Genomic DNA, 17,474 nt, shown 5'->3' with positions numbered 1-17,474 from the left:
CGCGAAGCCGGTGTGGATGGAATGGCCAGATATTAGATGAAGTGAGGACTGGTTGGTCCAAACCCAATCAACTGGATACAGTTCGCCTATCAAAGCATATTAAAAAACCTTCTTCAAGCTCAGGGGGCGCGAAGGAGGTTATAAGATCGAACTGACTCGTCTCTCTTATATAGATCCTCAATCTGCTTTCCAATCAGCCAAGCATCTTGCGAAAACCATTCTCACCCACTATATGTTCTTAAGCTGCTCCATTAAGAGCGTGAGTCTGCGAGACACGTCAAGTTTTGCTAAGAAATTGTCAGAAAAGCCACCAAGTCATAGCTTCTTGTACAGAGGGGATCATACACTGCCACAGTGCCGAATTAAACAGATCCGCATACACCGCAAGGGGGAAAGCTGCAAGGAGGCTCGCGGGCGAATGGATAGAGCCTTCGCTCTCCGAAAGTGCGTCGTTGATCAATTTGTCCAGTACTGGATCTGGACTCAACTTCGCTTCTTTGTTCTGCAGATACCAGCAGAGGAGTAGAACTGGGGCATCGCTTTAGAGTCTTGGCCAGAGTATACACAAAGGGCTTTGAACGCACCACCTTCGTAAGGAGCAATGGCGGACACAGGGGCAAATCGAAGATTGCCGAGTGACTTGATGTATCCCAGGCCCGTCTGACAGTCTGACCTCAACATCTCGGCTGCCATGATCAAGGCTTTTTCCAGAGTGCCTGAAGGGCGGTCATGGAAGGGTTTCTCCAGACCGGAACGGTCCAAAAGGTTCGGATTTTCGAAAAATGTCTTCATAGTCATTAGCTGCTGACTTCCATAGAGGTGATAGCCCATCGAGAGTATCATTGATCTTGTGGTATGCTCCATCTGGGTCATGGTGGACTCGATTAGGAACTGGGCGGACGACTGCTCTTTCCATGCATCTTTGAGCATCTGAACCGGCCTGTCCATCTTTTCGACGAACCTTGCAAACAAATCTGGATGCTGGACTCCAACGAACGACTCGAAGACGCAGATATGGCATACCACGGCCGAAACGATGGTTGCAAAGCCGAAGCCGGTAGGATGCAAGGCTATCCTACGCCCATCGAGGATCATATTCAGGGCGTCGGTGCTGTAGATGGATCTCTCGGGCCTTTGCCATTCGGCCTTATCTTGTAGCCATGACGCCGAGCTCGATGGCAGCGGGAACCGGGCGTCGAGGACGGAAAGTGAGAAACACCGATTCGGACTCTTTGAGAATAAGGCGGCACCAAGAATGATACCACCCGCGAGACATCTGAGTCGAGGTTAGGGCCCATACACCGTTCAAGGGCAGAGTTTAGGGCTCACCTATTCAGAGTCTCCTGCTGTACCCATTCCTCGTATGTTGCTGTCTCGAATATCTCCATCTGTTTGATGGCTTCGTCTGCCAGCTATGCGCGTGTCAATATTCCATGCAGAAAATCGAATCATGGTAATACGGACCTTCATCGTTTCACTGAGAGTCTGGGCTGCTCGGGTCTCTCTCTGTGAGTCTCCTGAGAAAGCTCCAAAATAACAAACCAGCAGACTAGCTTGTAACGCCCAAAGCTGAAAACTGTTATCTCTCTCCCCGATGAGGGCCATTTCATCGTGCTAGTAGAGTCAGTCAGTCAGAATGGCCGACACTAGTATGCTTGCTGGGGGCTGGGGCTTATTCTTACCTCTCGGATGAGAAGTAAGGCGACCGTGTGTAGATCCTGCGCAGCTGCCGGCTCGTTGGCGTACAACGCGCCACATGCCATGATCTGTATTACTAGGGGTGCTACAATAACAGCTTAGCATGTGAAAATATGTCATGGCAGAGTGTCAATAGCCTACATGGGGTGGAGGCGATATCAAAGGTTGGGGTGTGGACGATGGGCATATGCGGGGCCATGTACTCGAAGAATCCACGCACATATCGACTGACGGCGAATTTAGACGGAAATCGAAAACGCGATAATTTTTCGGCGGTGCTGAAGGAGTAGTAGTTTAGCTTGGCCCTTCTATACTGGTCATCCTCGATGAAGAAGGAGCCCCTGCTCTCGGGAGGGCAGCCCGTGGCTGAGAAGCTGTCGATGGGAGAAGGGAGAGTTTGGAAAGACGAGATCCCAACGTCCTTCTGTCCATGCGGGGCTGTTGCCTGGCCATTACTGAGCGACGGCACGAGATCGGATTCAATGACGTCCGATAGGCCCCGGTCTGCGAACTGGAGAACCCCCCAGGCATCGAACAAGTTGTAAATTGGCAAGGCAGGGTCTTCTAGCCCCAGAATGTTGTTCACTTCCGCAAGGGGGTCGACAGCATCGGGGATGCAGTCGGCAAGCTCCCCCCCCGTCATACTCCCAGCGGACAAGCGCCTCGGCACATAATCTTCCAGCATGTCCGGTATTTGATGTTCTTCATCGCTCGTTGTACTGGTGCGACCCGAGCGGCCTGCGTCCCTTGCAGAGGGACGACGGCATGGTGACAAGCTGTTGTGGGAGCGATTCTCATCATGGCCCGGTATCTGTGCCTTTTCAGGGTGGAAATTCCTCGTATGGCGAATGATGACATCTTTGCGTGAGGATGATAATGAGCAATAAAGACAGGAGAATGGCTTCTCTGGTCGATCTATGGCATGGGAAGCAAGGATTCAGCCAGAGTGTACTTTGTGCGCATACAGCATCAAACTTACGGCTTTTCTGATGGCGTCTCAGGTGGGCCTGGCGACTGAACTTGCTATTGCATTGAGCGCAACTGAAGCGGCGAGAGGCGGTTTCAGCGGTACCACGCCCGAGCCCGGCTCCTCGGCACGAGTCCGCATCCGGCGAGCCCATCATCACCATGTCGCACCATGTAGCGTATATCAAGTGGTAGTTCCGCGATGTCAAGATCTTGTTGAGGCGGGAGCGCCCAGGAAAAGCGGCAAGGCAGCTTTTGGATATGACAATAGCAGGTAGTTGGGGTGTCAACACCAATCTAGAACGCAAATTGTGGGGGGATAAAGAAATATCTGTGAATGTTTTATGACTAATGCAATGCGGGGAACTCGTCAACCTTCGGCACTGCAAACATCTGCGTTAAGATTGGCTCCTGGACTTGTAGTTATGGATGCGAAGATTGGCTGGATCACCATGCTAGCTAACGAGATTGGCGGCTGACCCCGGCGATATCAACACCAACTAGCTTCAAACTGGCAGACCGTGCTTCGGCTACTGCAGAGAGGATGCTGAACACTTGGAGAAATTGGCCTCCAAGCCGGCCTGCCACGCAGTCAAGCGAGGCGAGATCAACTATCAGATGAGATGAGACGCGAACCGAAACGTGAAACAGTAACGCACCTGGCCCTGTGAGGGTAGGCCTCCCAAGCAAAATGATTGAAATTCATTTACTCATCTGTTCTCTTGGTCTCAGAGAGTGCTGCTGGGCCGACCGAGACGTGATGATCAAGGACCTTGCGGGGCCAGCCGGAAGGTTCTGGCCGGATGAGGACCCGGGAGCCGCTCAATGCGGAGCTAGTAGATTCAGATCTGTCTAAAAAGTACGGATAGGGGACAGGGCGAAAACGTCTCTGGCTCAGGTATCCGTAAAAACAACAGCAACGCTACAATCAGGGCAGAGGCAAAGAATGAATACGTCCGTCTCATTCGATACTGCTAGACACCAGTATCTTATTGGCTGGCTTTAGTCACACGCTTCACCTACATGCCATCAAGTGATACAAGGCCTTGTGGAGCGGATTGAACAGGGAAAGTAGCGTTGAAGTATGTGGCCTTGACACCTCCGTAGTCTCATCTCCATTTTTCGCGGGGTGTACAGGGGATTCAAAGTGCCGCTGACTAATCGGCGTCTCTGTTCATTGTGTTCCCCCCCGGTGTCCAGGGGCCCATCACTAACATGCGTCATGGAGTGGCCGCTCCGGTGGCGCATATTGTTGATGGCGATTCGAAGTCACAGATTCTGCCCTGTGGCGCCTATGAGGGGGGCCGAGTGGCGCCTGGTGAGCGGCACGTCTCCCTTTTGGGTGGCTCGTGTGGATCGAATGGAATTGTTGCTGTGGTATTAAAACGTCGATGCAATTGAGTGAGTGCCTGAGTCGCCAACAGCAACATTCCCTTTACCTCTAATATCAAAGGGTAAAAAAATGATATCCCCAAGTCTTCCGACGGAGAGTAGCCTCAGGCATTTGCTCTATGCCTTGGTACCGATCTTCTGGTACTGGGTACTTCCTCTACTACACGGCATGTTTTTGTCTCCCCTGAGAAGGGTGCCCGGCCCATTCTTGGCTCGCGTGAGTCGCCTGTGGGAGTTTTATTATCTCTGGAAAGGTCAATCAAATCTTGACTTTATTCAATTACACCAAAAGTACGGTACGTATGGAGCTTATGTATTCGTAGCTACGGCCCTGACCTGACATCTTTAAAGGGCCTGTCGTCCGAATCGCACCGAATCGCTATAGTTTCAGTCGGCAGGAGGATGTCAAGACTATTTACGCCCTGGGCGGCAGATTTTTCAAGACCGACTTCTATGCATCGTTGCTAACTGAGGATCCATTGATTAACAATGTATTCCCAACCATCAACAACGATGAACACAGGGATAGGCGACGAAAGATTTCGTCTCTATACACCATGTCGACCATGATCACGTATGAAAAGGCAGTCGATGACATGACAGAGGTGTTGACCAAGAAGCTACGCGTTTTTGCCAATGAGGGCCGGCCATTTCATTTCCCGCGCTTCATGCAATACTACGCTTTCGATGTTATCGGGCAGATCACAGTTGGTCTATCTAGTCTGTATTCCTTTCCAGCTGGTGAAATTGACATGCTATCCAGTTTGGTCAGAGCTTTGGCATGATGGAGAAGGAATGCGATCCGACAGGCATGCTCGAGGGCGTCCACCGAGTGCTCGACTATCTTGCGCGCATCGGACTCTTGCCCGACTTGCATCCCCTTGCCCGAAGACTCACCGGCAAGGATACCAAAGCCCGAGCGCTTGTCGACTACACCTTTGGCCAAATCGACAGATACCGCAGGGAGAAGAATACAGCGGCTTCACGAACCCAATACGCAACCTTCCTCCAGAAGCTCCTTGACATGCACGATGCCGACAAGATCACCATGGTTAACATTCAAGACGCCGCTGGCAGCAACCTTGGGGCGGGATCCGACACCACCGCAATCACCCTGAGCTCGGCGCTGTACTACCTGTACCGGAATCCAAAGGTACTTGCGAAGCTCCGCTGCGAGATTGACACGATGGTCGCGGAGGGGCGAATCTCCGATCCCATAACCTTTCAGGAAGCTCAGGGCATGCCTTATCTCCAGGCTGTTATCAACGAGAGCTTTCGCATGCATCCGGCCGTGGGCACAATCTTGCCGAGGGTAGTCCCCAAAGGGGGGGTAAGGCTTGGGGGGTTTGATTTTCCTGAGGGGGTATGTTCACCGGCATCAACCGGCTCTCCATTCACGCCTGGCTCATATCCTCTGCCGTTTCATCTTTCCTCTCACTGCATTTCGGACGCTGGATCTTGGCTGACAGTGGAAAAATTAGACTCACGTAGGAGCAAACGCCTGGGTGCTTCATTATGACAAGGCGGCCTTTGGTCCCGACGCAGACGTCTATCGACCTGAGCGTTGGCTACAACCAGAGGGGGGCCGAGAATCTCAGACCGGCATGATGTTTACAGTATGTCTGGCACTCCTTTAGGAACCGATTGCGATGCCTAATGCCTTCCAGTTTGGAGCAGGTTCCCGAGCTTGCATCGGCAAGAACATTGCACTCCTCGAAATCAACAAGGTCGTTCCCCAGTTCGTGCGTAACTTCGACGTCGTTATGGATGATAACGCAACTATGCACACTCATTGCTCATGGTTTGTGTTCCCGAATTTTCAAGCTCGGGTCAAGCTGCGAGAGGGAGTAGAATAGGCCAAATTCTCGCCAGCCGTGGAGGAAAGTCAACTCCGTTCAAAGCCTGGACTACGATCTGTATTGATACGCTGAGAGTATCACTTGTGGAAATCAGCTCGCCGGTTTCGATGAGGGCCTTGCCGTTTGTCGCCAGGTCGCCGTAGGTCATATGCAGGATGCCATATGCAGCCCAGCAGAAGCCCATCACGCTAACTTCGAGGTCGTCTGCCTCGGCACTAGCTAGTCATCCATGAATTGCCGGATGCCTGAGCGGCGCCTCTTGGGGTTATCTCGGAGGTTGAAGAGTACTATGATAAATGCCGCTTTCAACGCGAGACATCTGGGCCTGGCATTAGTACAGCCAAGGCTTGCGTATCTATAATACCACGCAGGTTAGTCATGTCTCATCTAAGCACATCAGAAAGAATATTAGTCAACTTAGTCTATAAAGCGCTTTTAGTATAAGGCTGTAAAATATAGATATTATTACCATGGACGGGCATAAAATGATCATGTCCCCGGTAACAGTCGGCAAGCGGCATTTTAACTTTAGAAGTTTTATTTTATCTCGACAAGACCTAATGGTCTGGCGACTAGGTTTGCCGCATGCAAAGACCAAGGAAAACAAACATATACGATGAGAAGGCCTTAGATTTCGAGTAGCCGGTTGGAAAAGCCTGACCAACTCAGAACCATCTCAGTGACACTTGGTTGCGAGTTTCGAACTGCGTCTCGGTGGGCATCTGGACTGCCCACCCTCCTCATTGCCATACCCACTTGCCTCGAGGTGGCATTAGGGGGCGCCATGGCAACCCCCGCATTCTTTCCGCCATGGTATCCATGTGCACGTTTTCGTTCGAGGTAACCTTTGTCATGCCGTGCCTACCCGTTGCACAAGACTTTTATTCGCTGCATCATTGCAACTCCACTTGAACCTCAGTAATGTGACAAGATTCGCCCACTATGGATGGTATGTGACAGACCACTAGCTATTATCTTTAGACATGGCAGGGCATGCAGTCCGTGGCTCCCACTCATTTGAACCTGTTTCTGTGAGGGTGGACAAGCGTTGTATATCTACTGTCTTAAGGTTCTAGAGACTCTTTCAGAGACGCGATAGCGAGGACTACCTAGAAAGTAGCTACGTCTAACCGTCCTCCTAAGGCGGTCCGTCCATAAAGGCGAGTATAATAACTTTAGCATCATATGCCTTTATACAATAGGTAGCTAATAATAGGTATAGGAAAATTATATATCCAGTAGGCTCTAGGCGTTTTAAGAAAAGATTATTAATGCCGCCGTCTTATGCTAACGCCTGAACTGCTATTAATCGTTATCGAGAAGGCATCTCCATACTATTGCTATCTATGAGACTCGATTTAAGTCAAGTTACATTAGCCGACGCGCTCTAGATAATATCGAATAATCTAAGCTAACGCCCTGATCATAAACGGGGGTCAAAATAAATCACGTTTTGAAGAGGGACATGCTGGCGCATAAAATTAGGTTAGCCAGCGTCTCGTGCTGAAATCCCATTCTATGATATATAATTAGAATTAAATCACTCCCTCACGGCGCGTTTATTTTAAACCCCGATTTCTAGTATCATCATCGTCAAATCGACCTCAAAGAGCAAGTCCGCAACATATGGGAGCTCGTGGCGAAATAGTTATATATCAGGATACACTTAGGACAATAATCCTTCTCTCGCCTACTAAAAGTAGTGCTAAATTAAGGTTAGCGCGTCTAATAGTCATCTACCCCGAAAACTTAAAACCAGGTTCATTTTGAACCCCGTTCATGATCAGGGCCTAAGGGGGGAATTTCAAGATTAAAGCTTATTTGCTTTTAGTGGCCACAGAACTCGCGCCTATGTCGCTGCTTCTCTAGAGAATAAATAAGGGCGGTCCTTATTGTTCCTAGATACCACTGTCCTTCTAAGCCTGTGTCAGGATCTCAAGGTCTGTGATGAATCTGCTTTGCACAATTGCAGGACATGGTGTGAGAAGGACCTCTGCTGGTCCTCAGTGCGTCAAGCCAAGGAACGCCGGCACAGTCCGGGTTCATGCTGTCCATAGCGTAGGTACAGGCAATGGGCAATCTTGACCATGGTTGTTCTCATTTATTGCTTCTTCTCTTGAGCTATTTCATAGAACACCACCTGATATCAAGTCCGAGCATCAAGATGACACCAAAGTTTGTGAAATCAGGCCCAGGTGGTTTTGACAGAAGGTGGCCCAGAGGTTTAGGGGAGTCACATCTTTCCATGTCTGACGCGTAAAATCTTGACTGAACGTAGGGCTATCTGGGGATCAGGGAGGGAGTAGGGTATATTTGATCCGCAACATAAGCGACACCAACACGTTGAGATTGGCGAGAGGTGAGCGAGGTAAGCTGAGCTAGATACACAAGATGTCAGCATATCTGTTCCCATGCCATAAGTCGCCTCAGTCAAAGACTGGCGGCATATTCCCAGCAACCTGCCAGCGTCGCCCAAGAGGAACTCATGCAACGTCGTCTGCGCCCATTTGTAAGCATCTAACGCGTCCTTTACTTACCCTTTAATTACCGTAATGATAGGAAACAGTCGGCCACCGGCGGATATAACCATGAAGCTCAGGTAGACGAGATTTTCTGCTCGATGGCGGCTGAGCAAATCTTTTGAGCGGGCAGTGAAGTTTCCACCGTGAGAGTATAAAGCTGTAGCTATTGTCAGAGCATCAGGTGACACACACTGACAGTACAACGGTTACCAACTGATTAGAAGCTTGGAAGCTGTCGTGGCCTTTGCGAAATAAAGAGATGTGGCTATCGAGACCCCGTTGATCACTCTGAACGCGCACTCCTTGAGAGTCATAATGGTGCCATATCAGAGTCAACGAGGAGCTCGTATTAACATCGGGAGCGTTCCGCTTGCATCATAGCATTACATAAAGATTATACCTTCGCAAATGCTTATCGACGAACTAAGACGAGGCGGGAAAGTTAGTAAGAATTATTATATATAACCTACTACGCATATTATTTATAGTTACATATAGCTAGATAAGCTAGGCTAGATAGGAGCAAGGTATATATTATATAATAACTTATATTAACGTATATGATAAGTATGCGTCGCAGGCAAGTATGCGTCGCACTTGTATTTTTACCTTAAATAAAAGTATTAAAAGAATTCTTTAAAATTCAATTTAAGCTTTTATAGACTAAAACTAGAGAGTTAGACTTCTTATTAAATATAAAAGCTATAATATTTTTCTTAGATTTTTAAAAAATAATTACTAAGCTAGTATAGAAATATAATAATTATATATATTCCCAAGGGATAAACCAGTCGTGCTAGGTTTATATTAGTAGATAAAGTAATCACGCTATACTTAAATAATAGGAGGTATTATATCTAGTAATATGCTTAAAGGTATTAAGTATAACTAAGTTATATTAATAGCTAAGGTAGCTATTATATAAGAAAATATAAATAAATATATTTTATATATTTATAGTTAATCTTTAGACTAATATTCTCTTAGTTTAATCTAAGGTAAGATCAATATTTTTAATATTTAGTCCTTAGACTAATATAAGCGACCTTTAGTCCCTTTAGTCCTTACTTAATTAAAGTATTTCTATTATATTTCTTTGCCTAGCTTATATTATAGCTATAATATAAGGTTTCTTCTCTATTAATCTTATCCTTAAGATTAATTTTAGCGACTCAGTATTTATAGTAAGTAACTCTAACTTATAAAAATCTCTTTTTATTAATATAATATTAGGCTAAGTTTCTAAATATATTTATTTATAAAAACTTTTTAAAGTATAAAGTCTTTTTATTTATATTAAGGCTTTTAGTTTTAAAATTATATCTTATATTTATTAGTTTTATTAGGGCTTATCCTATAAGGTAATTTCTAATTATTTTAATTATTACTTTAATTATATTAATATAAAGGTTATATATAATAGAGCTAATATAGCTTCTTTCTATAAGTATATATTAATGCTTTTTATAGTTATTAGCTAATTTTCTATAATTATAAAAAACATTTAGAAGTATAAATATCTAGAAGATAAGAAGGCTAAGGTAGAGGCTACCTTAGAGGAAGTAATAGCTAAGCTTACTTATATTTAGAAATAGAAGAGGTTACTTAAAGCATATAGTAATAAGGCCTTTAAGCGCGGCTTATATACCTTAGAGGAGTTAGGTAAGCTCTATAAGGAATTATTTATTATTATAGAGGTATATTCTTTTAGGGCTATTAATTTAATTAATTAAAATACTATTAATCTTAATAAGCCTATACTTAGTATTATTAGTAAAAGTTTTTTAAAAGATATTATATATTAATAAGATATTTTAGGGGTTTTTATATATTTTCTAAGTCTAAGTAGATTTTTTATTTAATAAAGTATATTATCTTATTATTAATTATATTTATATTAAGAATAGTTTTTATAATATATTTTTTTAGTTTATTAATCTTAGTTTTTAATTTATTTTTAGTTTTAATTTAAATAATATTTTCTATTAATTTAAGTAATAAAATATAAATAATTAAATAGAGTTTAACTTTTAGTAATAAGTCTAGTTTATAATTATTTTCTAAGATTTTCTATTTAATTTTATATAATTTAATATATTTATAATTAAGTTTTTTATTTTATTATTTTATTTTAATATTTTTTAATATAAAATAAATTATATCTCTCTCTAAGAAGATTAATCTCTTAATTTTCTTTTTATTAGCATAGTTTATTATCCTATTTTTAATAAATTTAAGTTTTATTTTTATTTCTTTATATAGGTTCTTTAGTTAATTACTAGTAAAGATTACTTTAGGGTTAATAATTATATCTCTTATTTATTAGTAGGTATCTAGGGTAAATCTAAAATTAGTATAAGCTAGTATAATCTTTATACTTTTATTTATAGCTATATTATAGGCTAGCTATATAGCTAATAGCTTTTTAACCTAGTTAGTTTATTTATAGTTAATATAGCATTTAAGGTATTATTCTAGTATTTAGTTTATATATTTAGTTTATTTATTTATTTCCTTATAATATATAGTAAAAAGTTTATAATTAATTCCTAAGTATTTTATAAGGCTTTATTAGAATTTTAAAGTAAATAATAGTCCTTAGTCTATAATAATTTTAAGTAATAAATTATATATCTTAGTAATATAAAAATAAAAAAAATAAATAAATTCTTCTATTATTATTAATTCTCTATAGGGTAAAAATAAGAAAATTTTATAAGTCTATTTATAATAATAAAAATATTATTATAAAAGTTTTTAATAGCTAGTTCTTTTAATAAGGGTAGTTTAGTAATAAAATCTATAGTAATAGAGTCCTATAGTTATTATATAACTAGGAGTAGTTATAATTTCCCGTAAGGTTTATAGCATTATATCTTAGTTTTTGCGTAAAAGTTATATTATTTAGTGACTATTATAACTATTTTCTTTATATTTAGAAAAATAAATATCCTCTTAACTTATTTTAGGGTTTTATTAATTCCTTAGTATTTATATAATAAGTAGCTATATATTTTATATATAAGTCTATAGTATAATTTATCTAGGACTTATTATTTATTAGTCTTCTTATTATCTAAGAGTTATTTATTATATTATTAGATTTATTCTAGGAATAGATTACCCTATTTTATAATATAGGTAGCTATATTAACTTAATAAGGTATCCCTATAACTCTATCTTATTTATAGATTAGTAGTCTTTATATTAATAATTAATAATATTTCTTATACTAATATATCTTCCCTTATATCCTACTTTTAAGGTTATAGTTATTATAGTATTATTATATAGCTTAAGTAGTTTCTTCTAGGTTACTATAATATATAACTTAGTAATAGTAATAATTAAAAATAGGTTAGAATACTTTATTAGGGATAAAGATCTTCCCTTTATAAGTCTAAACTCTATTGCTTTATTATTAGTATCCTAGTATATAATTAATAAAGTCTATAATTAGTTATTTATATTTTCTAATAAGTATAAGGTATTCTAATAGGGATACTAGTTTTTATATTTACTTAATAAACTTTTATTTAAGGTATTCTTCTATAGTAAAATATAATAGCTATTTTTTAGCTTTAATCTTTCTAATATCTAGGTTAGGTTATTAGCTAATAATATTAGCTTAGCTATTTTTTATTCCTTTAATATAAATAATAATATAGTTAAATTCTAAAAGGTATTTAGTATATTATAATTATTATTTACTAAGTTCTTAGGTTTTTATAAAATAAGTAATATTCTTATAATCTATATATATCTTAATTTAATACTTACTTCTAAGAAAGTAATACTAAAATTCCTTAAAAGTATTAATAATTATAAGGAATTCTTTATTATAAATAAGGTAATTAAGTTTTACTCTATATAGCTTATAGGAATAAAATATAATAAGGTATAAAAGTCCTTTATTATCTTATTATTTAATCTAAGCTCTTAGTATAAAGTTAGAGGTATTTATTTTAAGTTTTATTAGTTAAGATAGGTTAAATATCTTAAGTATTAGTTTACTTAGGATAAGTTCTTTAATTATATAAAAGGCTTTTTATATCTTATTTCTAAATATAAATATCTTATCTTTTTTTATAAGGTTAATTAATAATACTATAATCTTTCTAAATTATTTAAGGAATTTATAGTAGTAATTAGTAAAACTAAGGAAGGCTTATATTTCCTTAATATTAGTTAATTCTTTTTAGTCCTTAATTACTAAGACCTTCTTAAGGTCTATATATATCTTATTATAAGAGATAATATATCTAAGAAATTTTACCTCTAAGGCATAAAACTTATTTTTCTTAGGTTTTATTAATAAGTTAATATCTTATAGTATTTATAATACCTTATAGATATATTTTATATATTTTTTTTTTATTTTAAAAAAAATAAAAATATTATTTAAGTAATATATAATAAATATATCTAGGTATTCTTATAATATATTATTAATTATTTATTAAAATATAATAGGTATATTAATAAGTCTAAAAGGCATAATAAGGTATTTAAATAGTTTATATTTAGTATAAAAAGTAGTTTTTTATTTATATTTTTCTTTAATTTAAATAAGGTTATAAGCTCCTTTAAGATTAAGCGCTATAAAATACTTTATTTTAAATAATTAATTCTTTAGCTCGCTAATAAGGGGTAGTAATATATAATCCTTAATTATAATAATATTAAGTATCTTAAAGTTAATATAAAGGCAGAGTTTTTTATTTTTTTTTAGGATAAATATAATAAGGTATCTAATAAATAACTTATTTTCCCTAATATATTCTTTCTATAATATTTTTTTAATATATTTCTTAAATATTAATAATTATATTATATTAAGTAAGTAAAGTTTATTAAAGCTAGGTTACTTTTTATTAATAAATTTAATTTCTAAATTATAATATATATATAGTAATAGGCTTATCTTAAGTTTTTTTATAAAGAATTTCTTATAGATCTAATATTAAAGTAAGATATTTTTAAGTTATTTATTCTCTAATATCTTCTTAATTTACTTAAGGTTCCCTTCTAATTAATAGAATTATTATATAATATATATAATTATTTACTAGTTTTATTATTTTTATTTATTATAGTATTTATATTATATTCCTTTAGGTAGAGAGGTATTTTATATTTACCTCTGCCTAACTTCTCTAGTATCTTTAGTAAAGGTTTAAGATCTTATATTATTTTCTAAGTTATTATTTATTATAGAGGGTACTTCCTTATTAAAAGAGAGCACTTAGCTAGTCCTCTAATTAAAATATAGGTTAAATTAGTATAATTATAGGTACCTAAGTATTAGGTCATAGCCTTTTATAGGTATAATATTAAATAAGATTCCTTAATTTTTTCTTTTAATAAAAACTTTAAGGTAATTAATCTTATTATTAATAACTTTATTATTATAATTAAATTATTTCCCTTTGAGGTTAATTATTATATAGGGCTTTGCCTTATACCTCTATAGTAGCTTAAGCTAGTTTGCTATCCTTAGGTTAAATAGATTTTACTTAGCTCTATTATTTACTAAAGCGCATAGTTATTCTCCCTTAACTTATATTAATATTTTAAAATATCTTAGGTTAATACCTCTTTTTATAATATATAAGGCCCTTTATAATATTATTAATTATTTTTCTACCTATAGCCCTTTTATAGGTAGGTTTCTTAGTTTTTTAATAATATATAGCTAATATAGTTATACTTATAGTTATTATTATTATATACTTTATAGTTATATGTATTATCCTAGCTATATAGTTAGTCCTAGTATTATTATTTTTATTTCTATCTTAGGTTTTTTTTATTTTCTAACTAGGTTATTAGTTACTAGTCTTTTAGTTCTTTTTATTCCTCTTAGCTAACTTACTTTTATTAGTTCTTAACCTTATAAATAATTTATTTATGCTTCTAGGTAGCTCTATATAGTTCTTCCTTATACCTAGTATATATAATACTAATAGCATTATATTAATAAAATACCTAATATTTTTTTATTTTATATTATATATAGGGTTTATTATTAAGTTATATTAATAAGGCAATAAGGAAATAATCTTACTTTTATTTCTTTTCTTAATATTCTTTATATTAGTAGTATTAATAAGATATCTATAAGATACTAAGGTATTCCCTATATATTAGGTATATTTATATATTATCTTATAGGTTAAAAGGTACTTCTTAGTATTATAGGTTTTTAATTAATTCCCTATAATAGGCTCTAATATAAATTTCTTACTTATATATAATATTTATATATTCTTATGCTATCTAGATATACTTTTCCTATAGGCTATTCTAATATTAGTTATTATTTTTATTATATAGCTATAAGTAGTTTTCTTTTATTTATAGTTCTTTATTACTTTTTTAGTATTTTTATTATTAAGAGCGTCCTTTATATAGTTCTTTCTATAGTCTCTAGGTATCTTATTTAAACTTAGTTTAGTTTATATTATTATTACTTACTTTAGCGATCTAATTATTATATAATAGTCTACTATATTAGTTTACTTTTTTTTATTTATAGATTTTATTATATTCTTATAATACCTTAACCTAATATTAGGAGCATAGGGTATAGTTATATTATATAGGATTATCCTATTTATAGTCTCTTTAATAGATTATAGCAAGTATTAAAACTTATTTCTTTTTTTTATATCCTATAACCTACTTCTTATAGGGAAAGCCTTCTATAGTAGCTTCCTAAAAGTTAGTTTATTTATTTATTATTAGGGGTACTTATTATTTTTGCCTTATTAGTATTATTTCTTTTTTTTATTTAAGTTTCTTAATTACTATAATAATAATCCTTTTATTATTTATTATATCTAGCATAGGGTTTTCTTACTTTATTAATTCTAAGAGTAATTATTACTATATATCTTAGGTTTTTTTTAATTATTCCTTTATTTATCTTACCTAATTATAAGCTACTCTAATATCTAGTTTTTATTTATACTTATTTTTATCTTTTCTTATTAGTATATTATAGCTACTTTGCGATATTATAATAAGTTTAGTTATCTAAATCGCAGTCTAGGGTTCCTTATTTTCTTATTAGACTTATTATATTATATTTATATATTTCTTACCTTCTAGGAGGGATTATTATTAGTTTAGCTAGTAATATCTCTCTTTAATATCTTATTATCTCTTATAATAAACCTTCTTAATATAGTTTATTTTATAGTAATATTAGCATTCTAAGCCATAATAATCCTATTTGCCTTTTTATATAGCTCTAAATACTATAGGGCTAGCTTTAGTGCTATAAGAGGTATTATTACTTCTTTTCTTACCTTAATTAATATTAAACTATAGGTTATTAGCCTTATTACTATTAAACTTAGGGTTTTATAGTTTCTTCTATAAGAACTATTAATTATTAATCCTTATTACCTTATTAATATAATTAATAAGGTTATTAAGTTAATTTTCCTTATAAAATTTTACTTAGACCTCTTTCTTAAGTTTATTAAAAAAAAAGGATATTAAGGGTTCTTAGTCTTAATTAAGCTTTAAGGCGAGTTAGAGATACTTTATTTTATATTCTAAGGCTAAGTAGGTTTATCTAAGTGCCTTAATTTCTCTTTTAGCTTATACCTTTTTATTAATTATCCTAAATACTTATTAGAGCATAGCCTTAAAGGTCTTAAAGCTAGAGTAAAGGTTAATAATCTTAGGTAAGAATTTAATAAATAAGGTAATAAGATACTCCTTTATAATAGGTTTAAATTAAGCTATAATATACTTAATAAGTTATCTCGTAGTATATTAGACCTTATTAGATATTAAGTTAAATTATATTAGGTAGTAGGTTATAAAAGCTCGTAGCTATATAAGGAAAGTAGGCAGCTTATAGGTAGTCCTATTAAACTTCTCCGGGGGGTCTAACTTTAGGATTTCTCTTATATCTTTACCCCTTATAGTAATAATTATTATATTATTAACTTCCTAGATGCTATTCATATACTAGGCATTTTATATTTGCTATATTTCGCCTATTCTCTCGATTAGGTCACATATGCCGTCCATTTCGGCGCTTATAGCGGTAATCTAAGCCTAAAGCTATTTGACTTCCTCGTCGTCGGAGCTATCTACGTCGTCTATGTCTTCGTCCTGGTTAGCTAGGGCCGGTACTGTTGAACCGAAGCTGTCATGCACATACGAGTATGCATAGAGGGTTCCGCATTGCGTCTTAGCAGAATAAACTACGGAATTAGTTAAGGTAAGGTCACGTGATATAGTACCCTCCAAATAGGAATAGCGTAAGGCATTAGCCTAAGAGAGGGGTAAGAATTATATAGATAGGTTTAATTAAGTAATTTAACTTAATATAGGTTTAATAATTAAGAGTCTTAGAGTTACTCTTTTTTAAGGTAACTATAACTACTAAAATAAATATTAAATTAATAAAACTAACCTTAATATTAATATTTTAACCGCGATATTATATTCTCTATCGCAAATATAAAGACTTATCTTCTAAATAAACTAAATAACTAGGATTCCTTTAAATAATCCTATATTATAAAAATAACTATAGAATAAATATATAAGCTAGGTTAACTTAATAACCTAAGCTAATTTAATACTCTTTATAAGAAAAAACTAAGAAAACCTAAAATAAGTAATTACTTAGCAAAAGAAAATAATATAATTAATATATATAATATAAGACTTATTTAAAGTAATTGCCTTATAACCTTATTTACTAAAATAGTTCTAAAGGATTAAGAGGTATATAAGGTAAAGCTAACTCTTTACTAAAGTAATCTTAAGTAATATAATAAATAAATAAATAATATTTATAATATACTTAATTAAATAATTAAGAAAATTAATCTATATTATATTAAGATATATTTATTAGCTATAAATAAGGTAACTAAGTATAATAATATTATAAGCTTCTTTCTTAACCTAAAAATAGCTTATAGTATTAATAATAGCCTATAAAGAAAATAAGCTTAAAAAGGGTATTTTAAGGTATTAAAAGTAGCCTTAAATAATAAAATAAAC

The 17,474-nt window shown here is 35.4% G+C and overlaps 1 protein-coding gene and 1 pseudogene across 2 annotated transcripts, besides 1 other annotated feature; one reads left to right on the top strand and one right to left on the bottom strand.

Moving 5' to 3' along the window:
* Positions 1-483: 483 nt before the first annotated feature.
* On the bottom strand, positions 484-2,720 carry NCS54_00888600 (annotated as a pseudogene). Its single transcript has 6 exons — positions 2,678-2,720; positions 1,840-2,613; positions 1,683-1,783; positions 1,465-1,614; positions 1,330-1,412; positions 484-1,276 (listed from the first exon to the last, which is right to left on the bottom strand).
* Positions 484-2,720: a sequence feature.
* A 1,406-nt stretch (positions 2,721-4,126) lies between these two features.
* On the top strand, positions 4,127-5,912 carry NCS54_00888500 (Hypothetical protein; the record flags this gene model as incomplete). Its single annotated transcript, XM_053154251.1, has 5 exons — positions 4,127-4,352; positions 4,408-4,763; positions 4,820-5,386; positions 5,538-5,672; positions 5,724-5,912. The coding sequence occupies 5 exons, from the start codon at positions 4,127-4,129 to the stop codon at positions 5,910-5,912; spliced, it is 1,473 nt and encodes a 490-aa protein (XP_053010226.1).
* Between the last annotated feature and the right edge of the window lie 11,562 nt (positions 5,913-17,474).

Source organism: Fusarium falciforme, chromosome 7 (genome assembly GCF_026873545.1).
Source record: "Fusarium falciforme chromosome 7, complete sequence".
NCBI lineage: Eukaryota > Fungi > Ascomycota > Sordariomycetes > Hypocreales > Nectriaceae > Fusarium > Fusarium falciforme.
The sequence above is the reverse complement of the archived record's forward strand: the minus strand, read 5'-3'. Positions and strand labels throughout refer to the sequence as shown.